Below are 25,899 nucleotides of genomic sequence, written 5' to 3'. Positions count from 1 at the left end.
CCATGTCTTGGCCATCTGGCCAGATATGTATATCGATGACACCAGGGATCTTCATATATGGGCATAAAAGGGATTCTGGGGAGTGGGGAATACCCATATATGGACTTTTACATAGGTGATGTCACCTGTGATATCACCTGTGATGTCACAGTGATGTGTCAGGGGAACCACATTGTCAAGCGTGACCTACAGACAGATACGCGGACAAGATGTGCCGGTTTTCATCATAAGCGTGCGACCTACGGTCGCAATTATAGCCAGTTGACTAAGATAGGCCCAGGGGCTCCTTGAGTCTTCCTAATCCAAGTTATCCAACCCTGCATCTATAAAATGTGTCATCGCAGTTGCTTTTGTTCTACTTATCCACTCACAGTATTCATTTCCTTCTATTGCCACACAAGCAGGTAAACAGCATTGCTCCACAATAACTTGATATACAATTATAAAGTCATATTTTCAACTCATTAGGCTAACTTACTGCTACACAGTCTTGTTTTTTGAGCGGTGGTAGACCGCTCCATAGCATGGCTGTGTGTGTGTGTGTCTGTAGCCTGTACATGTCATGTTTTGCCATAGCATCATGTGTGTGTGTGTGTGTGTGTGTGTGTGTGTGTAGCCTGTACTCCTCAGCATTTTGCCATAGCAATGTGTGCGTGTGTCTGTAGCCTGTACATCCTAGACTTACGGTATATCCTAGTCTGAAGACGTTATGCAAGCACGACCACCGCTCACTTCACATTGGGTGTGATTTTTTACATGCACCCCAGCTTTCTTACCTCTTGAATAACAATGGAGAACCATTTGTGCCACAATTGATTTAAAAACAATTAAAGATAATATTATATGTATCAATCCAAGAAAGCTACTATTGTGGCATTGCCACAAAGTAACCACTAGGCGGTAGCATCCTCTCAATTATACCCATTGTGTATAGTTGTGGTTGTTGTTGCGGTACATGGACCATTGCGCTGATGTTTTCCCATAAAGTTAACTTACATCACTCAGCAACGTGCTGCCAAGGCCATGCAGTGTAGTTGATGTTGAATGGAATGTAGCTCTGGTCCATAGCATTAGAAGGAGACTGGAGTATGGACCAGAGCTAAATGGAATGAAGCCTGGCAGAAACAGGGAGATAAAGATAAGATAGATAAGATTAATGAGCCACAGTTTGAACATGAACCTCATTATTTCCTGTATTTTAAACCGAATATTTGGTTGCATAATATAGGCCTACCTGTCTATATAGATGTCATACCACTCCATGTTTTTCCCATATTTTCTACTGAATTGGCACCTTATTGTGCATCATTGTATAGGTGATATTAAAACATTTTTAAGAAAACTAATTTTGTTAGTTGTTAGTTAAAAAAAATCACACCCAATGTGAAGTGAGCGGTCGTGCTTGCATAACGTCTTCAGACTAGGATTTGAGTCTAGGATGTACAGGGTATGCTACACACACACGTTTTGCTATGGCAAAACGCTGAGGAAAAAGGCTACAGGCATACGACATCACTAGACAAACATGATGCTACGTAGGCCTACAGCTACACACATTTTACTATGGCAAAATGCTGAGGAAGGCTACAGACACGCACAGCCACGTATAGGAGCAGTTAGCACCGCCCAAAAAAGTGGGGGTAGCATTATGTGCATGTATTTTGAAGATATAATGGTGTTTGGTGTAGGCCTAATAACTTAACGACCTACTCGTCGTATCATGTATATTTGCAATGATAATGATGCAATCATAAAGCATTTTGACTTCATAGGATACACTGCAGAACATAGACAGATGCCATTGTTGAAACAGGCGATATCTGTATAATCATTCAGTCAATTTACTGAGAGACGTGATATTTATAGGCCTAAGTAGACTACTTGAGAGACTGATTGTTAACTCAAGTCATTCAGAGACCTAATAGGCTACAGATGTCCTTTATCAGAACTATTATATAATTTTGTTTATATTATCCGTTAGGCCTACTCGCTCTTGATTTCTACTCTTCTGTTCAGGTTTCACAGTCACTACTGTTCCTGTTTCACTCTCATTGCTGTTGCAGTGTTGTTGAATGACACCTTTAATTTGCCCCAGGGGTGGAAGTAGTTTTATCTTATCTGTATTGGATTCGCCATGATTGACTTAGTCAAACCAATTAAACCTTCTATAGTAGCTATTTAGTAAACCAATATTTTTATTGGACCTGGCCTGGGTCAGCTCTGTACTTTGTCTGCTTTATTCCCCCACCCCTCTCAACCAAATCCCTTTGCAGAAAATAGCTGATTAACAAGCTCACATCTCTTTTCTTAAAATTATCCCACGATTTTGTAACCCATTTTTCACCCAGTGCCATTGCCTAAGAGCTGTAAAAAAATCACACCCGTGTGAAGTGGAGCTTTGTGTGTGTGTGTGTGTGTGTGTGTGTGTGTGTGTGTGGATCATGTGTACCGATTTTTGTGACATTTGAAGAAAATATGTAGGAAAAGGAGCAAAAAGTGTGTTTTGGAGAAAATTCAAGATGGCGGAAAATCTATCCTGGCGCAAATGGGCGTGGCCTATATGGGGAGATGCGTCTTGACCCAAGGAATCCAGGGAAAAAAGAATTTTAATTTTCCGATCTACGGTTCAAGAGTTACGGGGCAAAACGTAAAGTGGGCCGTTATAGCGCCACCATGAGGCCGAGTGATGTAATTATTTTTCGATTCATTCTTAAAATCATTATGAATCTCCTCTCCGAGGTTTGAAACTGTAGCTCCTATGGTTTACGAGAGAAAAATACTTGAAAGTGATTTCTTGCATTGTCCCATTATAAGTCAATGGGGACAATTAAGCGTCGTTTTTTGCCGATTACGTCGGCATGGTAAGGCGGATCGGAACGAAAGGTAATAGAACACCATTCCCGGCCGAGCCGCACATTTTGATGTATATATTGCGCGAGTGGCGTAAATGGTGCGGCACTAGTTACGCGCCGAAGTCAGGCTACATACAGACACACAGACAGACAGACACACACACAGACCCACACAGCCACGTATAGGGAGCTGCACACAGCTCCAAAAAAGGGTGCTGCTCCCTCTGACAAACTTGGGAAGAGCCCCGAACTGAGCTCATGCTTCCTTCAGTGCATGAGTGAGCAGGCACAACACATTGTGAGCTTGTACAGAGTTGGGCAAAATTTCCCCCATAACATATATAACAACATGGATATGGAGATGAGTTCTGAATAGAACTAATTTCACAATCCATTGGCAATAAAGGGAAACAGTAGGGGAGGGGGGGGGGAGCATTTTCTTTAGAAAAAATATCATTTATTTTCCCTTTTGAAAAAAGAATGTCATGGATAAAACATCACCGTATGAACCAATGCATATTATTCAAAATGTCACAAACAATCTGAATGCTATGGGGGGAAAAAACAAACAAAAACGATTCTGAGAGGGGAAGTGCCTCTCTCCAGGGCAGGAGACAGAAATAGTGTTTGGGACAATTTGTAATCCCGCAGGAGGATAAGACCATTGTCTGTTTGAAGTGATTATATCATTTCATTGGAGGACAGCCACCACATTCTGCAGAAGACACAGGACGCCCCTCCCCATTTGGCATTTTGAATAGATACAAATACAGTAACGATGAATTTAAACTTGAAAAAAAAATGTAAAGCTCAAATCACTGCATTTCCTGTGAGCTACCCTTGACTAAAAGTTTGTGTGTAAAAGTTTAAACAAGCCTTTTAAGATTTAACGAATACGCTCAATTGAAAAGGCATTTCGTCCCTCCCCTTCTTTAGCCTGGCAAGCCAGCCCTGATACGTGTTCAGTCACTCATTCCTTCCCCAATATCAGGTCTGGACTTCGGCCTATAGGCACCGAGTATGATAAATCAGAAAATGATCGGGGCCAATCAGTGACTGCATTTCAAATGATGTCCGCACAACAAGTGAAAAGCTTCCCCTGATTGGTCGATGTAGATGGTGAGGTAGATGCATGCTGCGGCATTTTCAAAACAACAATGGCTGCCCTTGATGCAACAAGTGTAACAGTTAACACTGAAAAGATAAAACAAGCAATAAGTGAAGTTATTTCAGAGTTTGAATCAAATACAACATTTAAAAAGGAACGGGAGTATGCGCTAGTGTTCATCGGCTGAAAAGATGTGTTTGTTTGCCGTTCTTCTGACTGGCTGCACTGTGATGACATGTTTTGCTACGCTGATTGGTTAGAGAAGTCTGTCTGTCAAGGTAAGTACTCCTGCTCACTTTTCAAGCTGCCTATACGCCAAAGTCCAGACTCATATTGTGGGAAGGAATGAGTGAGTGAATGCACAGTATGAGGCTGGCTTGCCAGGCTACCCCTTCTTCAGCCTGCATTATACGTTGCCCTGCAACACAGTTGTATGACAGCATAAGTTCCCATCACAGTGATACAGGAGCATAGAGCTACAATACATTGTCCCGATCCCTCTGTCCAATCAGACAATAGCATTAAAGGCATGACATTGACATAGTCAATTTGTTCTGTTACGGTAATACCCCCCAAAAAAGGCATTTCAATTAAATAAGCATCCAATGTGCATCTTGTAGTAGCCCTGCCTGTAGCCCAGTAGCCTAATATTAGTGCCCATTAGTGAGGAGGGATCACTGAAGAGCTCACCAGGTTACCATAACAATAAACAATATGCACATTTGGCATGACAAAGCTACAAATCTATAAAACAAAATGACAGACGCATTTCCCTTTTGAGACGGACTTAAGAGGCAGAAACGCCTTTACACAGCCTCACCTGCTTGTAATGGGTTGCAGTGGATGGAAAAACGTTGAATCGATGCTACACGCTCGGAGCTCTTGTGGCGTGTGGTCCACTGTTTTGTGGCCTCAGTCACAGAGATGTAGAGTGGACGCAATATACACACACATATATAAAACCATGTTAAAAACAAACAGTTTTCGGCCTTCAGTGTTGATGTGTATAACTGTGACTCCAGTATAATAGTTAGACAGACATATACACATAAAAAATGCATGCGCAAAAAACAAAACATGGTTTAAAACTCTGTATGTTTGGTTACGCAAGGCTTAACACTCATAACTTGTCCACAGTAACAACAAAAATGTCTTCTAATATACACAGTACAGTACAGTGACACAGTACACATAAATGGGACCTTCAGGTGCATGTCACAGATATACGAGGCATACTGTAGGCGTGTGTGGCTTCAAGACAGGTGTCCTTGCAAAATGATCCAGTCCAATTGAGACACACATATGACAAGGGGGCGGCCGGGTGCACACAACTCTCAGCGCACTACATTTCCCTTTAACCTTCCTCCAGTATTTGGGTAAAATCTGACCTATTTACAACTTTTCTTGAAAGGTAAAAGATTTCATTGTATTTTTCATCAGATTTTCAAGCCTCAAGACCTTAGGACTTGGAGCACAAAGGGCATAAGTGACATTTTCAGAATTATACAGATCTTTTAATTGACTGTAGTTTAATTTTAAAACAAATAAATGTCTTAAAAAATACATTCCTGATCTGTGTAAAAGTATAGATTGCTTGAATATGTTGTTTTTAATTAAATAATTACAATCAATGAAAAGCTCTGCTGTAAAAAAATAAAATAAATCCCCTACGCCTGTGGTTCTCAACCAGTGGTCCGGGGACCACCAGCAGTCCTTGAGGGGGTTCCAGGTGGTCCCCAGCTAAACTCAAATGTATTTATTGTTAAACATCTGCATTACTCAATTTACAAGAAGTCTACACTAGAGAATGGAGAAGAATTGTTATATTGATCAAAGTTTACCTGTTATCTCTCCTCACAGGTACCACATCAATACAGCATGGCCCAAGGAAAGCCTTGACTAGGTACAGACTCAGCGAACACAGCCTTGCAATAGAGAAAGGCCGCCCGCCACAGACAGACCCCGCTCCCAAGGGAAGATTGACTATGCACCCACTGCACACTATACCAAGACATCAGAGACACATACTTCCCACAGATTACACACACCCGAAGTGAGTTTGAAAACATGACCAATGAAAAACTCCCATACCTACTGGGAGAAATACAACAATGTGCGAATACAGCAGTAAGATTTGTGAACTGTTGCGACAAAAGAAGGCCAGAAACACAACCACCCTATATCTAGACCTACTGCACATACAGTATGAAACAGAGCTGCTACCTTTAAATGCATTTTGAGAAAAAAATAATACTGTTATTTGTTCCAAAAGCTTTATACCCTGTATTCCGGTATATATAAAATGCCACAATGCGACATAGCTCTGTTTACACAATGCTGTACCCCCTCCTAATGTATATATGTTCCCCATTTTGTGACACTTGCTTTGGCAATGTAAACGTATGTTTTCTCATGCCAATAAAGCTCATTTGAATTGAAGTGAATTGCATGGAATTGTGGCCAAAATCGTATCCAACGACAACAATATTCTAAGTTTTGGGTCTGAGAGGCTAAATGTCAAATGGTGGTCCGTGGCTCAGATGCCAAATAAATAATGGATCTTGATATGAAAAGGGTTGAAAAACACTGCCCTATGCCCTTTGCGCTCCAAGCCCTCGTTATGTTTTCCTCCACTCTAGGCGTTTGAGCATAGGAAATTGATGATCACCACTTAAATAAATACTTACATAAATTGTTTAGCGTTTTAGTCCGACGTGTCACATGTGGTGTACCGGGTCTAAAATGACTGCCATAAGAAATGGAATGGTTAAGACTATAATATGTTCATCCAGCAGATGGAGAACTCTGCTACAAGACATTGTTTCACAGCTTAAAAAGGTGTTAAAACAACTTGGGGGGCACAATGAACACTGGAAAAGGGTTAAAGACAGGAAATAATCATTCTAATGTTGTGCTCCTACTAAAAGTGATTTAAAGCTGCAATCCATAACTAATTTTAACGAACAAAGCATTATTTTAACCAATAATGTATGTATGGTAGAGTATACAATACCAGTAAGACTCCCTAATCGGGAGATAAGCGACCGTAGGTCGCTTATCTCCACAGATAGGGCAAAAATGTGTTTTTTCCAAAATCTTCCTGATCCATGTTGATGACATGAGTGTAGACATGCTGTGTAGTGATTTTAGGGCAAAAACTGTAGGAGCAGTGTCCAAAAACGTGTTTTAAAAATCGGCCTGAAGGTGGCGCTAGAAGAGGGCCATGTGAGAAATGAGGGGTGGGGTCTCCGCTGCAGAAGCTGGAGGTTGGCATTTGGCGTCTCATTCAGGAGACAAGGGTTGAATCCCGGAGAGGCCATAAAAAGTTATGGATTGCAGGTTTAATGCTCTGTATCTTTATGGAGACACTCGAAAAGGTCTGTCACATGCCTGGCACCCGTGTGGCGCTTAGCTGATTGGTAACTGCCAGGAGACCCAAATGTAATTTTCAATTGTAGTGATGTACTGATGGGGTAGTGTTGTTCCTCCATCAGTGTGAACCAGACGGTGTGTTTGCGAAATATGTTATATAAAGTGCCGCTTTCATAACACATTACATTAAGGTGGGAAGAATGAATGCATTCAAAACTGAACAATCAGCATAACTTCCTTTGACAGGAAAGGAATCGTAGTCCACCCCACCCCCCCCAACCCTAACACACACACGCACGCACGCACACACACACACACACACACACACACACACACACACACACAACCCGGTTTGACATACAAAATGCAGAGCCATAAATAAGACATCGAAGCCATTAAACCAAGCGCGACATGGGTCAGGGGAGGAGAGGGCTGGCATAAAGCTACACGTAAACTCCAGGACGTAATCTTCATGATAACATCCCGCCCCGTCTTCAGCTCTGGACTCGGGGGTTGGTCGCGGGGTTGGTCGAGGGCGTCTTTATAAAAGATATGATACGAGCGGGGCCAGGGCAGAAGGCAGGGCTCCGGGCTCAGTGCGGGACGAGCAGGCGCTCGAGCGCCGACTGCAAGTGTTCCCAGTTCTTCCACAGCAAGGCCACCAGGGCCGCGCCCACGCAGGTGAGCGCCAGGTGCAGCCGGCTCCGCAGCAGCGGGGCCGTGAACTTGGCCACCGTGGAGACGCACACCAGGATGACGGTGACGATGGCCAGCATGACGCTGATGCACTTGCCCAGCAGCACCTTGGTGTTCATATTGTCCAGCTGCTGCACCGTCTGCTGCTGCTGCTGCTGCAGCTCCACCTTGGACACCCGCGTCTGGCACGCCACCAGGGCCTCCTACAGCCAGCGGTGCATGGGAAAAAGTGTTCACGTTTTTTTTTTTTTTTTTTTACTTACTGTTTTGTAATAATAATCAAAATCTACAAAGTAACTAAAGTTTTCAAATAATTGCAGTGGGGTAAAAGTACAATAGCCTCTTGAGATGCAGTGGAGTAGAAGTAAAAGTACTGAAAATGGGAAATACTCAAGTACAAATACCAAAGAAACTGTAAAAATCTCTAGCCTTAAACATGAAACTAAGCAAACTTTAACCTGAACTTTTTACTAATTGTAACCCGAAATGTAAAAATATTTCTAGATTAAAAGTAACCTTTCCCCCAAGGAGACCACAATAAGGTCAATTACTATGACTGGTATTACCATCAGTGTGTGGATTTGTAAACCACATTTGTAAACCACACAAAAGATATAGTGAGCGATTGAAGAAACACAATAAGGCAAGGGATTATAGGTCATATCCTATTTCCTACTATTTAAAAATCCTGCAATAAGTCTACTATAATAGTCAAACTGTCACTATAGTCTACTATAATATCCTCCTATATTTTTTACTATTTACTATTTAAATCTTACTTTATTAAATGAAGAAAACTATCTGTTCTCATCTATTTTTATCCTCTGTGGTTTGACCAATCGATCTGAACTTGCACATGATGTGCATTTACCTTTGGCATATGCGGGAGTTGAGAGAAATGTAGAAAACCTTCCCCAAATTTAAGCTGTTTATTAACATTTTAGTGAACTCTCAGTTAAGACTGCTGTGGGTGGAAATGTGGGGAGTGAGCAGTGCCAGGAGGAATTTATCAACATGTGTTTCCAATTGGCTCTGTGTATAACTGTAGTCCCAAGTTTTTCAGAGGGTGGCATACCCAATTCCATTTCCAGTTAATTTCCCCATAGCTTTGTTTGATTGGCAAATGGCAACCGGAAACACACTCCTATTTCTTTCCAGTAAAAATCTGCATTTTCATCAACAGTGCCAGAATTATCCAGCAAGAATAATTAGCATAACCTGCTGGAATGGCAATGGGAGAGACTGTTTTCACATACCCTCATTGCAGCAAAAGTGCTGGCTTTGCCTGATAACCCAAGAGAATAGTACTTCACACTTCATACTGACTGTAAGCAATCAATCATTAATTATCACAGGAATGCTGGGGTTAACAAGTGGAGTAACCAATTAAACAAAGCTATGAGAAATTTAACTGGAACATAAAATGGGTATGCAACTTTCTGGTAACCTGGGACTATAATTAAGCACATAACCTATATTGTCTAAGTGTGCTCTACTCGTTATAGTAGAGTGCTGACTGCTGAACATGGGTCTGGAGCAATATACACACTGGCAGAGATAGTATAGTGCTAAATTAAGGACTTAATACAGTAAATGCTAGGCAAGCAGATAATCCTTTGTTGTGCAAGTTCATGTGTATAGTCAAAGCAGAGAAGCCACGCTCAAGCATTTTCCTCCTTAGTGGGTTGGTAAATCAATCTCAAATTGCACATGAGCATTGACCATTAATATCATTTTTGCCATATGGGATATGAGATCAGTAGTCAGGGTTGCAGTCCCAAGTCTGCAAGTAGTTTGGGTGCAAGCATCCCTGGGTATGGACTAGTTAGATATTGTGTTGATGAGAAATAAAAATAAAAATAAACTCAAAAATGTGCACATGGGAGACAAAAATGTGTGGTGAATCATCAGCCTTCATAACATGCTCCTGGGTGTGTGTACGTGGATTAAAGCAAAGACAAATCTCATGACTGCATTTTTTTAGGCCAAGTTCCAATCTGTGATTTGTGAAACAGTGTGAAAGGAGCCCCCCACACTAGTGCTCTATTTCCTAAACAACAACATCTATGTATTTATGCTATGTATTATCTGTCTAAATGTAAGACAGATGTAGATGTAGACTGTTCTACATAGAGCCAACAAGTTAAAGAAATCGCATATTAATACACCGGGTGACGAGGATTATTCAAGATTGTATTTTCTTTCACTCAAAACAGAAAACGAACAATCACGGGCATCAGTGCTTTTGTAGCGGCTGGTAGAGAAGGCTGCGTTTTAAACATGAACGTGATTTAAAAGTTAGATTAGGCGATAAATGCCCTTTTGTGCAGCAGCATAACACTGCTGTCTACGAGGGAACCAGACCTCCCGGTCACGTGATACGGTGATACCCTGTTGCATTTCGGGAATTGGAGTGTTTCTCTTCACAGGAGGGTGCCTTGTACAGTAAACTTCAGTTTACTGTAAGACCCCCCGCGACGCACACAGAGACATCAAAGAGTTTGACGCGTTGGCACGTCGTGGATCTCCTATGAGTTAAGGCTTTAACACATTCCCCGCCATTTAACAATACCTTCGTACTCTCCCCTGCCTCTGTCTCCATAGACTTCCATGTAATTCATAGTGCACGGATCATGCACACCCATGCCTAGATAATGCACCACGTGTCTGCACATTGCTCACAGCTTTCAAACAAAAAAATCCGAATGGAAATCCGTTGAGGCATTCATGAGATAGCAGCCATTATGTTTTCCTAAAATGTAAACAAAGATGGCTGCCATGTTTGAAAGATGGGGTTGCTATGGGGGTTAAACATGCAATTTCGCGATTGCTATCATGCCTACTAAAGTTTTTGGGGTCCAAACTTTTTTTTGAAAAAAAAACTTTTTGATTTTTTTTTTTTCTCGGGATTATCGGGCCTGGCGGGGAAAGACATTGAAATAATCTCGGGACTATCGGGCCTGGCATGCAATGAGTTAACTTGTGCTTTTATGAAATATCCAAGACCATTACGGTTTTATGGTAGATGCTTCTCAATGTGTATTCTATTGCTAGATTGACCAATTCAAATAATCTGAAATGCCAACACAAGTTTAGTATTTAGTACTAGTAAGACGCCCTAAAGGGCGAGGTCGCTCACATGGGCGGGTGCATATGGGCGCGTGTACGCATCCACCTGGGTGATGGCAGACTGCTGGGTGAGCGCTGGCGCTTTAGCATGGGATCAGAAAGAAAGCCAAGAGAAAGACATGTTGACAGTATGGAATCGAAATGACTTAAATCAGTCGTGACGACTGCAGAGTGCCGACTGAGAACTTTAATCTGTGTGTGTGTGTGTGTGTGTGTGTGTGTGTGTGTGTGTGTGTGTGTGTGTGTGTGTGTGTGTGTGTGTGTGTGTGTGTGTGTGTGTGCTCGTACGCAGTACCTGTATATCCCTGGCACTCTCATAAGCCTGGTAGGCCACCTTTTCCTCAATGCTGGCCAAATCCTGCTTGAGATTACAGGTTTCATGCTGGTGGAGTTCTGTCAGGTCATTCAACTGGTCCTCCAGTCGCTCATACCTGAACTCACAGGGAGAGTCAAAGACAAAGACACACACACACACACACACACACACACACACACACACACACACACACACACACACACACACACACACACACACACACACACACACACACACACACACACACACACACACACACACACACAGGGCTGTCAAGATTATCACATTGTTTTCGATAATGCTTTTCATATCTTGTGTTATGTGTGTCCCAACATGACGCAGGTCCATTTGGTTTCATTTTACGCTCTCAGTCAGGAGTTAAAGATCCAACAAGGGTCCATTTGGTTACCAACTCTCCATTATTTAGCTGGACCACCTGGAACCCCCTCAAGGATCCCTGGAGGTCCCCGGACCAATGGGGGGACCGAGGGGGGCTTTCATGCATGCATGGCCAATGTTTTGTTTTCATTGCTATCTTTTGTACACAATCCAATCACTGCTGGTACCGGAAAGGAAAGTAGGCTTCCCAAGTAATATGGGTTTTTATTTTATTTTAAAAAATCGGTTCAGAATTGACCGAAATGTTGGTCATGATGCCCTTGTGGTCTTACCATGGATTTTAGGCTTCGTAAACAAAAGATGCACAGAACAAATCATTATGAAAAATAACTTGCATAATCTTCTTCTTCTTTCGTGTATCATCGTCCTTGATGATTGGTTGACAACATTGTATTTCACAAGATTTCTTGTTGCTTAACTTTATACTTTATAAGAATAGAGGAAATAGCCGATCTACAAGCTCAAAAGTCTTTGTAGATTGCTATGCGTTGTAGTTGCGATTTCCACCATTTTAGAAAATGTTTGAAAATATATGATTATGACGCTATTCAAATAAAATGTTGTTATCATCTCAAATGATTGCGATTAGACCATTATGTAATAATTGTGACAGGCCAAAACACACCCACCCACACACGGCGAGGCAGCGCAGCGGAATCCAAAATCGGAAGGACGATGCATAATACAGAGTGAGTGGGCGAATAATCACACTGCAGTTTACACACAGACAGTCGTCCCTAGTTGACACGATCAACAGTCTGTGTTGTGTGAGTAAGATAATCCATCTGTTTTTACTGCACACAATGTTATGGAGAGATGACCTCATAAACAGAGAATGTCCTTACAAAGTACTATTTACACAACGTGTCAGCGATCAAATCCTCGGCAAATTGAGAGTATATTTAAATTATTCATTCGAAACCTATACTGTAGGTGGGTCTGAGTGTACCCGTGTGTGTGTGTGTGTGTGTGTGTGTGTGTGTGTGTGTGTGTGTGTGTGTGTGCGCACACGTGCATGCATGCGTGCTGCACATACCTGTATCTCTCTTCCTGCAGTGTTTGGGTGAAGTAGCCGTAATCTCTCTTGAACTGGACTTTCAGAGTCTCCATGTCTTCCGACAGCTGTGCCTGGGCCTCCCTGATCTCCCTGACCACCTCCAGCACCTCCCCGAGTCTGCCGTGGGAGTCCGACCGGCCCGTCCCCGAGCACGACCCCCCCGCCGGGTTCCCGTTGGAGTCCTGGGACGCCGACGTCCCCGTGGAGCTTCTCTCGTCGTCACTGGGGTACTTGGTCTCCTTGGCCACCGTGTTGGCGCTGCCGCTCAGGGCCCTGGCCGCGCCCTCCGTGCGGAGCCCCGCCCCCGTCTCCATGGCGCTCTTCAGGTGGGCGATGTTGTCCGCGCTGCCGAAGCGGTTCTTGATGAGGTTGGCGAACCCCGCCCGGGACTTGTTGAAGAAGAAGGGCGGCGAGAGGGACACGCCGGGCCCGATGGTCTTCACCTTGTCCAGTGCCGGGTGGCGGCCCGCGCCGCTGACGTCCCGCAGGCTGCCCTCCTTGCTGTGCGTCCCGGACAGCTCCTTGTGGCTGCCGCCGGTGTCCTTGTGGCCAAAGTGGCCGATGTGGCAGTGGTGCTTGCTGTTTGTGCTCTCGCCGTCCTTGGTGCGGCGGTGGTACTGCTCCAGCTTCCGCTGCAGCCGCGCAATGGAGTGCGCCGACTTCTGGTTCTTCTTCTCGAAGACCTGGCGGATCCGCACCACTTGCTGCTTGTCCGCGTTGTCCACCAGCTTCAGGTACTCTGCCACGTTCTGGTCCCGCACCGTCTGCTCCACCTTGATCTGCTCCGTCACCTGACGAGGGGGAGATCTGGTAATAATGCAACTGATGGACAGTGGTGGAAAAAGCACTTGCATTTCTTACTTGCTGTAGGTAAAATTATCAATACCGCAAAGTAGAAATATTCAGATGGTGGAAATATGTAGGGTTAAAGTGGTTAAGGTATGTTTTGTAATAATCAAATCTACAAAGTAATTAGTAGCCTAACTAAATGTACTTACAGTAGTTATTTTACACCACTGCAAATGGATGTGTGTCGTCAACTGATCTGCGTCAGACCGATAGCCCTCACTGTGTTAGTTTATTATCCCTTTGTTTTGTTAAGTTGAACGTAGGAAACATAATATATAATATTAATAGTATGTAGTATGCATTTGATATGAGCTAAAGAAGATGAACTTTACATGACCTCCCCATGGAGGCATATCATTGTATGCATCATTGTATGTACCGGTATGCATTTGATAATATGCCACCATAACCGAGAAGGTACAAATCATCCTCGACACCACATTCATGTATTCCAATGGCCGTGGGCAAACACAGTACGGATGTATTGCAGCCATTATGCCATTAAAACCATGTGATGTGTGTTCAGTGGCTGAGGTATCATGCGTGTGTGCACGTGGCTCTGTACAGCGCCATAAAGATAGAAGGGGCCCATAAATGGTGCCCTTATCGCCTCTCGAACCTTGAGGATCTTCTGCTGCAGGCTGTCGATGCCGAGCGCCCCCTTGGTGAAGTCCAGGCCCACCCCTCCCTCCCTGGAGCAGTCCACCACGTCCAGGTTGGAGTCTGAGCCGCCACGACGCATCGGCACCGGGATGCTGAGGATGTTGCCATCACAGCCACTGCGGTCTGCCTGTGAACGAACACACACACACACACACACACACACACACACACACACACACACACACGTTAACACTTGAAGAACAGGGGTCTTCGACTAAGGGTCCGGGAACGCTAGGGGGTCCTCAGAGTTGCTACAGGGGGGGCCACCAAATCTTTGTTTGATAGGAACATCTTTTTTGCATTAACCTTGAACCCTAGCATCCCTATTCCGAGGAGAACTTTAGCCAAAAATAGCAGATCAACAAGCTCGGTGCTTGGAAATAGCTCAAGGAGGTTTGGTGAGGGGAAAAAAGAGCAAACCAAATACAGAGTGAAAGGTTAATATTACTAATAGTATTGAGATTTGTATTGGTTAAATGTCTGAAAATACACATTAACAACATTAATCCAACACTGATGATGCAAGCGCTGTCCAACGAGTCCATCTATGAAATCTATGAATAAGTTTAACACGATTTTATACAATATGTTGTGGGGAGGTCCCTGCTTCAGCTCTCTCTCAGCTAGGGGTTTCTTGGCCTGAAAAACATTAAAGATCCCTGCCATAGAAGGCCAATTATTATGACATGCCCAGAATGGGGATGCATGTGATTTGTCATTTTCTACTGTTCGACATTCGTCTACAACAATTTCTGTCTGACAACTTCAACACTCACAAGTCATTATTAATAGAATAGCAGCCAACATGTGAAGAATACCAGAGCGATGGCTGTTTTGGGGTGTTTTTGTGCTGCTGACAAACAGGCTAGCAATTATTTACTTAGCCAAAGATTATGTGAGAACGATAAAACAGGAAAGAGACAGAACATTTCTGCAAACAGCTGTGATGAGACACAGTAAGTGAAGTCTCTTCTTTGCAGCAAGGGGTGTCGCACCAAGTACTGGGCCCTGGGTACAAGGATTCACTTCACAGCGCGGCACTCTGCTATTTTTTAAAAGTCGTAAAGACTTGTCTTTGAATGTTTCAAATCCGCTGCCGCGCTGTGAGCTTATATATCTACTATTTTTCAATAGCTAAAGTATAAAATAATTGCAGGCCCATCCACCTTGGGCCCTAGTAACTCAGTCCCACTTTTCCCCCCACTTGTGACGCCCCTGTTTGCAGCTTTGGGCCACAGTGGCTGTGGTGAGTGAAACAGTCTGGAGCCCAGGGCTTCAACCAACAAGCTCCTGTGCTGACAAATCACTCTCTGTATTGAGAATAATGTACAATTATATAAACAAACCTAAAAGCATTAAGATGTGAAAATGACTTCTGTGCCGTTGCCAAGGCAGCTGAGAAAACACTAGAGAGCCTGAACTCTCAAAGGCACACAGAAGATAGAGCGTGCAAAATTCCTACCACACATGATCTAGGACAGTGGTTCTCAAACGGTGTTGCAAGGCACACTGGTGTGCTGTGAGACAACTTAAGTCCAAGGATTTTGTGAAATTATTGCAAAATACTGTATACCAATTTATATATTTTTTAACCAATTTCAACCTGGTGGCCCGATTTTGGGAATAGATGGAAGTGGAAGTTTTATATATATATATATATATATATATATATATATATATATATATATATATATATATGTAATATATGTTATAGCAGATCTGCAAGCTCACAACACAACTGCTTATAGATCAGCTATTTTTGCTATGAATACAGGCGTGCCGTTACATTTTGACTTCCTACTGGTGTGGCTTTGGCACAATAAGTTTGAAAACCACTGGTCTAATGGGCAGTAAAGTATTTGTCTTCTTTGAGTCACATGTATTATAGCACTTTTATTGTGCCTGCAGCTTGTAGCGTTGTTGCCTGTAATGCATGGCAAAGTCGGCATTCCTCGTCCCATGTCTATTAAAAAATCGAACCTCGGTTTGAAGTGAAGCGGTGAATTTGAGCAGTTCCAGATCTGTTTTTTATTCTGTGTTCTAGATCTATGAATTTAGTGTTCTAGATCTATAAATTCTATGTGTTCTAGATCTATAATTTCTGTGTTGTGATAGGCTGTTGTGATCACACAACAGCCTATAGCAGTGCACAAACACAGTGCATGCGTGGACTCTCTGTCTCGCTTTCTCTCTCTCTCTCTCTCTCTCTCTCTCTCTCTCTCTCTCTCTCTCTCTCTGTTTTCTCCGTGCTGTTTGTAAAGTTTCACTTTCGGTTTAGAAATCAGCATCGCTCTCTCTCTCTCTCTCTCTCTCTCTCTATCTCTCTCTCGCGCGCGCATGCGCAGATCCTGTTCGCACTGGTGAGACGACGGCAACAGACAATGCTGTATATTGGAAGCGTCACCGCTTCAAAAAATAGTTCTACCTTTCAAAAGTAAGCACACAAATGTCATGTTTCTTGCGGCTCTTCCTTACAGATGGACAGAAAACACAAGTGCGCGCGTGCACACACACACACACACACACACACACACACACACACACACACACACACACACACACACACACACACACACTTTAACCATTTATTTATGTCCACACAAAGGCGAGCATTCCAGGAAGGACACAAATGTAGGTGCAGTAAGGTTAGATTCTCTCTAACACACGCACGCGCGCACACACACACACACACATCTGGCAGACTTGGAGAGTGTGGAGATCACGTGCCCGCCTGTTGGCAGTGCACTCACACTCAGTAATCCATAAACGAGGGTATGTGGTTGAGAGCGGGAGAGAGAAAAAACATATTTACATGTTGAGTGTTTACATAGTGTTTCCACACTGCTCAAAGGCGCCAGCATATGCCCCACAGGACACGTTGTATCTGGTCACTGTTAGTCCTCTGACCCGGGCCTGTATTGAGGCCATCGAGATTATACTACAGATGGGTGGACACACGTGCACTGCAAACGCATAACCCACGAGGCTTGCCATTAAGCATTCCGACAAGCTCGTCCATATGCCGGACTGAATTCCAGTGGTGGAAAAAGTACTCACATTTGTTACTTAAGTAAAAGTTCCAAATACTCTGTTACAAGTAAAAGTCCGGAATTCAAAACAGTAAAAGTAGGAAAGTGTTGGAATCAAAATGCACTGTACCAAAAGTCTGAGTACAAGGTGCAAAATGTACAAAATGTTAAAAATAGCAGATTTACAAGCTCACAATGCATCACAATGCGATGTACTGTGAGCTTGTAGATCAGCTATTTTCAAATAGCCACGGTATAATATAGGGCTAAAATGGTTTATGTATTCTTTATAATATTATAATTTATATCGGCAAAGTAACTAGTAACTAAGTATTGGACATTGGTAACACTCAAGTAAAGTACAATACTTAAGTAAATGTACTTAACTACTTTACACCACTGCTGAATTCCCGCTTCTCTAAAAGCTGGCCGATCAACACATCACAAGGAATAAAAGATCAACATGCCCGGCTGACGCGTTCAGGGCAACAGCCCATTTATTTACAGTATTATAGCATTGCTCTTTATTCCACTGCCAGTTTTCCAGAGTCTGATCTGAAAAAGTGCATACCGGTAAGCAAACAGTCAACGAGTCAAGTATGAATCACACATGCTTATCCATCGCTCCGCATAGTCTGTTGCCACTGGCAAAGTTCTATATTTGCTCCAAAGACCATGCTTTTCACACACACAATCACACAAATGTACATAAATGCGTACATACATTCTCTCATCAATGTTGAATAGAACAAGAAAATCAGTTGGGGATTTTACTGCGTAGGGACCTTGCTAAAAGTGGGTGGGGGACACCCTGATACACAGTCAAATCCTCAGTATTATTTTATCCATTTATATCTACAAGTGTACAAATGTAATCAAATGGAACCGGTTCCATTTGTACACTCTAATAGGAGGATTTTTCAGTGCACACAAACACACACAGGAAACCACCCAGGGAAATGCTTTCCTTTGCAGGCCCCGGTGTCAAGAGGGACACTGATACATTTTTTTCTTTTTTTTTATCGGTCAGTGTCACAATGGAAGAAAATAATATTTTATTATGGGTTTATGGGTTTGCCGCTCTGACATCACGCTGACTCTCACGCTCTGACATCACTGTGATGTCAGGGGAACCATATCCCTTTTATGCCCATATATGGAGATCCCTGTGATGCCAGGGGAACCAAATCCCTTTTATGCCCATATATGGAGATCCCTGACGTCATCAATATTAAGCCCATATCTGTCAATATCTATGGGTACCAGGGGTCTCTAACTGGTCTGATATACATCACTGGCCAGATTGCCAAGACATGGCCTGACCTTGACCGCTTTTCAGCTTAGGCGTCTTACTGGTATATTATATTATATCTTGAACCTGAGCTGTAAAACACATCTGTCATTCGAGGCTGCTGGAATGGAGAATGGGAAACATTCATGAATCTCATCTCTCAGTATGAATTAGGGATGGGACGATAAGCGATATCGTTTATCGTGATGAAAAACAATCACGATAATAATATCGTGGAGATTTAATTTATCATGATACCGTCTTCCGTCATGCACTGGGATCAATTCACCTTTTATTTGACGAGCAGCATATCCGGTACCACTTAAACCCTCTATAATTGGTAAAAGGTACTTATAATATACATACTTGATACAGTCTTTTTTTCACTATCTATCAAATGTCTTTGCCAAAAAATAGCCGATCTACAAGCTCACAACGCTTCGCAACTTTGTAGATCTGCTATTTTTTTTGGCAAATGTTCCGCCCCAGGATAATGGATTTTGATTATCGCGATAATATCGTAAATCGCTATTTCTTTTGCCACAATAATCGTGATATGACATTTTCATATCGTCCCATCCCTAGTATGAATCACTGATGATCCTGAGATAATGGCCCATATCACCCTATGAATACATATTAAGGTGGTGATAACACGAGATATGAAAAGCATGCGCATGCTGCCTGTGTGCGAGAGAGCATGTGAACAATCAGTATCAACTTTGCATCACACTATTGTAGGTGTAAAAGAGTGGGTGAAATTACTTTTTGCACAAGCTCACAACAGTGCAGTTACAGAAAGAGTTAGAATAGGGAAAAGGAGAATAAAGAAAGGGACACATTTTCCCAAACTGTATCACGATACACGATTTTATCACAATATGGTTATTTTTCAAGTTACTTGAAACAAACTAGACTCTCTAGTCTCTGGGTTCCTTTTGGGAGGTCTAAATGTAACTTTACAAATTTGTAACTCTGACATATGAAACCAAATGGACTCTTACGGGTCCATTTGGTTTCATTTGTATACTGTCAGAGTTAAGTGGAGACCTAGACATTTTAAAGTTTGAGAACTACTGATTTAGACCAAAATGCAGGGTTAAATTGAATTCTGCAACGAATCTCTGTATTAACGATTAAACAGGATTTCTTTACAAGGCTCCCTCAATTGTATCACGATATATACGATACCTCTGAAAAGGCATATCGTGGAGACATTGTATCGTCTCAATGATAATTATCACCACATCGCCCACCCCTAGTGGGGCTGTGGGCCTGTGTGTGCATGTAACAACATGTAGTGACATGAAGTGTAATAGGCTCTGTGCATAACTGCAATCCCAGGTTTTCAGAAGGTGGCATACCGGTAAGTTTTCCTTTTGACCTGGACAACACATATGAAGGTGTTCATATTGTAGCGTCACGGCCGGGAGGCGAACCCGGGACCCCGATTTGCCAGGTATGCACGCTGACCAGTCAGCCAAAGTGCCAGGCACGTTGGCGAGAGCCAACGCACATACCGTATAGCCTACAGTCGTCCCCTCTACCTGGAAGCGCGACCACGCGCACCGGCCAGGATCTAAGATCGACTTTGAAACCGGGGGGTTCAAACGCAACTCAGGGGGGAACAGTCGTCGACTACTAGCCGGACAGGTCTACACCGCCACCGAGGATTAATACTTCCTCTCTGTACCGCTGCCACCAATGTAGCGTCACGGCCGGGAGGCGAACCCGGGACCGCGATTTGCCAGGTATGCACGCTGACCAGTCAGTCAACATGCCTGGCACTTTGGCGAGAGCCAACGCACATACCGTATAGCCTACAGTATGTGTGTTTCCGGTACAAATCTTCTGCCGAGCCAATCAAACAAAAGGTATTGGAAAATGTACGGGAACAGGAAACGGGTATGCCACTTTCTGAACTCCTGGGACTGCAGTTATGCACAGAGCATAATAGGCTATGGAGGAGATAAGCCACTGTGACGTCTAAGTCATTAATAAACACTTAAACCCTAGCATCCCTTTTCTGGAGCATTCAACATTCAACTAAAATAGCACATATCCAAGCTCACAACGCGTCAAGCAGACTCACGCTGCAATGTGGCGTGAGCTTGTAGATCTGCTATTTTTTGTTATTTAAGAGATCTGGTGTAGATGGATATACTCTAGACCCTGGTCAACGTAAGCATATAGGGTTTGAATGGTTAACACTAGTTAACTCCACAGAAAGGAAACAAGGAAGTAGAACGTAAACATGGAAGAGAGGATCAAAGCAAGCAGAAAGGTCGTATGTATTGAATTTGGAGATTAAAGACCTGAACACATGCAGATTATAATAAACTGTCTAAATTGTTTTAATCTACATCACCCCATCCGATTAACGTGGGCAGATTTAAACTGATCTGTGTTTGCGTGTTGGATGTGTGTGTGTGCTGTGGGGTCAGGCAATGGGATTGTGAGGTTCCAGATAAAGGGATTCAGTAGATGCGCCAAATCACAGAAAGTGACATTGGCCGCGTTTCCCAAAGCGTTTTTAGCCCTTCGTAACTCACGCATGGTCGTAGAGACCGAGCCCTGACCTTCGTGTTCCCGGGTTTACATGGGTTCGGGCAGAGCGACATATTTAGCTGCCTACAACTACACCAGCATTCAGATTTCACAAACAAAGTGCTTAATAAAGTGTCACACCCGTCTAAATAGGGTCCGGAAATAAATGGGAAAACAGACGATCGGATAAAAAGGCTTCTTATTAAAGAACACAGAGGATACGGGTAATTATAGAATGCTGTACCGTATTTAGACAGGTATGAGACTTTATTAAGCACTTTGTTTGTGAAATCTGAATGTTGGTGTAGTTGTAGGGAGCTAAATAAGTCGCTCTGCCCGAACCCATGTAAACCCGGGAACATGACGGTCAGGGCTTGGTCTCTACGACCATGTGTGGCAGCGTGAGCTACGAAGGGCTATCGATTTGGGAAACCCGGCCATTAGGGCATTCACGAATAATGATTTTTAGTATTCGAATTATTCGACCTCAAAGTATTCGAATAGTCGAATATTCGACAGGACTGGCCAAACTATCAAATATTAAGTAAGCAAGAGGCGAACATTGTGAAAATAGCCGATCTACATGCTCACAACGCCTCGCGTTGCGAGGCGTTGTTGTGAGCATGTAGATCCGCTATTTTCACAATATTTATCTGCGGAACCGAGTCACATTAAATGTAATACCTACAATTCCAAGTGCTTGTCAGGGTGGGGGTCCCCAGTTCAAATATGTTTATTTTGGGGGTCACAGCCTAAAAGGTTTGAGAACCCCCTGGTAAAGAGCATTAACAAATTCATCCACCAGGGGCATTGACAACTCATTCTTATGACTTCCTATCTAGCCAAGCTTTATAAACCATATATTTTAAGAGAGAAAGAAAAAAAAAATATATATATATATATATATATATATATATATATTATTCGACTTCGGTGAACAACGTCGAATAGTGACTTTGATATTCGAATATTCGAATATTTGGTGAATGCCCTACCGGCCATTATAATGACACTCTTTCTGGCCGTCTGGTTTCTTCAGAAAAACAGAAAAGGTCTGGAGTGTTCAGAAGTCCAAACATGTACACATTGTACAGTATGATGAAGGTGCTCTTTGGTAGGGAACCCAAAAGTTCAACAAAAGATAGTGGTGTTGATGTGACATACTGTAGTGGTGCAACAGCCTTCTTCAGGGTGTGACACCCTAAGTTTGCACATTGCGCCCCGTGAGCCAAACTCGTCCACAGATGAGTTAAAGGTTACCATGGTAACCAGGCAACAAACGCATGCTGCGGCCGCTGGTTAAAGAAAAAAACGCATACGACGCAACGCGGGCAGAAGCAAAATGGAGCGTCTATTTACCATTGAAACCTATGCTATGCTGTAACATAAAAACGTCTGTATCTCTGAATAGGGTGCAAATAATGCCGAAAAGGCTGAGAGACGCCCTTTTCCACGGCTACACTCATCCGTGATGGTCGGCCCTGGTTAGGATTTTAGTTTCGCGACCGTTTGTAAACAAACTTCCAGGGCTCTTCAAAATAAAGTGTAAGTGAATGGTGGCAGCCTGTGTTAAAAGGTTAAAAATAGTGACATATTATCTGCATAACTGCTAATACAGATTGTCAAGAAAGTCAAATAATGGACAATACCTCATCAGGATCTATTTATAACGCAGCACAGTGATATGCACCAGCCACATCCATTCTCAATCACATGTTGCGGCTGTGACAGTCATAACAAATGAATATGAAATTCTTCTCGATTTTGCACGGCCACTCTGTTCCCAATCAGATTTGAGAACGACACCAATGACTTGGTCATTTATCAGTGTGCTTCCAGTCTGATGACCTGGAAAACCCACATGCATAATCCATCATGCTGCCAAAAGATAAGGTACATGCAGTTTATGAAACACGTCACAGCACCCCAAATTAGAATCAACCTGTGACACTTAAATCAACTCTCAGATATCCTCAGATAAGCGGAATATTAAAACACACATCCAAAACCACTCAGTGTAAAGTAGAGAAAATAGACAAAACAGACTAAACTAGAAGCAGTGCTCTTCCGAGCACAGGTCTCCACCAGGCCGTGCATCCTGGTGGTGCTACTGTATAATAGGCCAATGTAAAAAGGGTGGCATGTTCTTCACCTTAGAGACCTTTCATGGCAATCGGACGCTGCATGCATGATTTGAAGCATTGTGTTCCAAAAAAATGTATTTTGCTAAAGTCTACCTGCTGGTGGCGCTATAACAGGCCAATGTGAAAAGGGTAGCATTTGTTCCTTGACATAGTGGGAATATGTGTGGCAAATTTCACGGTAATTGCAAGCTGCGTTGATGATTTGAGGCATTTTGTTCAAAAACGGAGTAATCCTGCAAACTTTGGAAGCTAATATTAGCCAATCAGGATGGAATATGAAATAGACGGATCAGACTTGATCACATGACTATAGAGATACTGTGTACTGATTTGTGTTATTTTTGGAGAAAATCTGAAGGAGTAATATCCAAAAATGTGTTTTACATAAGTCGGCCCAAAGGTGGCGCTATAAAAGGCTGATGTGAAAAATGCAGGGCAAAGGTTTATCCTTGGCCTCTAGGGAGTGCGCTTACAAAGTTTGAAACTGATCGGTGGAGTTATAGGTAAAACCACAAATCGGCCTGTTATAGCGCCACCATGAGGCTGATTTCAAAAATTTGAAGTGGCATTTCTTCCTCGACCTAGTGGGAACGTGTGTGCGCGATTTCATGCTAATTGCACTTTGCGTTTGGAATTTGAGGCATTTTGTTCAAAACGGCTCAATCCTACAAACTTTGGAAGCCAATCTTAGCCAATCAGGATGGAATATGCAAAATCGGACACATCCGTGTCGATCACATGACTGTCGAGATAATGCCTACCGATTTGTAGGATTTTTGGACAAAATCTGTAAGAGTAGTGCACAGAAATGTGTTTTGCGGACATCGGCCACTAGGTGGCGCTAGAAAAGGCCCATTTGAAAAATTTAGGGCAGAGGTTCTAGAATGGCATCCAGGGAATGTGTGTGCTCACTTTGGCAGCGACCGGGCCAACGGCGACTGAGATTAGGTGCTCACAAACTGCGAGGACACACGGACGGACGCACGCACGCACGGACGGACACACGGACGGACGAAGGGGAAAACATACTCTCCCCCATGCCTTCGGCTGGTGGAGACAATAAACTGTTTGGTTTTCTAGAACTTTGAATCATAGTCATCAATCGTTTCACTGGGTCTTTTCTGACCACCTTGTTTACAATGCAGCAGAAAACTGCAGGGGTTCCCAAACAACAGGTTGGGACCCATTTTTGTGTCGCACACCCATTTTTATGGGTTGTGAGTAAATGTCAATTTTGGCAAATAGATTTGGTGGTCTGTATTGTATTTCTATCAGGAGTAAGCGCCAGGAATCAAACTCTTATTTCCATTAGACTTGAGTATGTCATTATAAATCATGAAGAGGGATGAGCCTCAGTCAGGACCTGTTTTTAAAGTTAAATAAATGACCTAAAGTCAAAAAGATGAAACAATTTAGGGTCATTTCAAGGACTTTTTCCATGTGGAAAACTTGCAAAGTGAAAAACAACTTTTTTATTTTCAATGACAGCACAATGACAATGCTACATGTCATTGTTGAGCAGCCATATTTATCAATACATGTTTATGAATTCAACTGAGGTTTATAGTTAGAATGTACAGTACTCAGAAGTACAGTACGTGAGTATTGTGTTCAAGATAGGAGGCCAGACCACGGTCACGGCTTGTGATTGGCTGAACCGGGGGTAGGGAGCGCTCCGCTGTGTTCACTTGGGCCGCGCGCAAGGCGTCTTAGATATGTCGGAGGTGCCGAAAGTAGAGGGAAAAAGGATATATGATTCTCTCCCTATCGGACCATAACTCGGACGGCGCCGAGTCGGCTCAAACGGACTTTGCATAGCTCGACACATCGCGTCTCGTCCCCTACGGAAACAATAATAGCGTACAGTACATCTGCTTATATCTTAGCACACAAACGTTCAGAATAGGTCAGAAAAATTCACGACGTTTCACGTGCAAACAGCTCTTTGTCTAGCTATAATGAAAAACAGGAAAAGGACGGGGGTAAGGGTAGCCCATGTTCCTGTAAGCCAATCTGCAGAGGTCCAGGCCTAAAGATATCCGAGTACTTCTTCCACCGCTGGTGACTACAGTAGGTCATCAGGGAAAACAGCTTACTCTGGGGCTGAGGAGCTGTCAGACAGACCTCCCCGCTGCCGCCTCCACCCAGGGCTCTAAAGAAGCAATTGTACATTTCCAAGAGAATAGCTAAGGAGAAAAACATGCAGACGTCACAGGCACACAAACAGGAAACGGATTAGGAGCTGTGGTACAAAGACAGTAGGGCATTAAGTAGGTAGGTATTTTATTCATCCCAGAGGGGGAAAGTGAGGCATTACATGTCACAACATCAACAAACAACAATATATCTAAAACCATTCCGATACAAGTACTAAAAACTCTAAAACAGTCCAGTAGATTTTAACATCCCCTGCCTGATCGAGTTTTCATAAACAAAAAGACACGGTC

The 25,899-nt window shown here is 43.1% G+C and overlaps 1 protein-coding gene across 2 annotated transcripts in view; it reads right to left on the bottom strand.

Annotated features, from left to right (window-relative positions):
• Window positions 1-3,287: 3,287 nt before the first annotated feature.
• tmcc3 (transmembrane and coiled-coil domain family 3) overlaps window positions 3,288-25,899 on the bottom strand; it is a 57,406-nt gene continuing 34,794 nt past the window's right edge. For both annotated transcript variants that reach the window (XM_080754831.1, XM_080754832.1), the window contains exons 2-5: window positions 14,398-14,568; window positions 12,909-13,720; window positions 11,453-11,588; window positions 3,288-8,231 (exon numbers count right to left, since the gene is read on the bottom strand). In XM_080754831.1, the coding sequence (XP_080610957.1) occupies window positions 7,926-8,231; window positions 11,453-11,588; window positions 12,909-13,720; window positions 14,398-14,568 (1,425 nt within the window). In that variant the 3' untranslated portion in view covers window positions 3,288-7,925. The remainder of the gene's footprint in view (window positions 8,232-11,452; window positions 11,589-12,908; window positions 13,721-14,397; window positions 14,569-25,899) is intronic.

This window comes from Nannobrachium achirus (assembly GCF_963921795.1).
Source record: "Nannobrachium achirus genome assembly, chromosome: 23".
Lineage (NCBI taxonomy): Eukaryota > Metazoa > Chordata > Actinopteri > Myctophiformes > Myctophidae > Nannobrachium > Nannobrachium achirus.
This window is presented reverse-complemented; position numbering and strand designations above follow the sequence as displayed.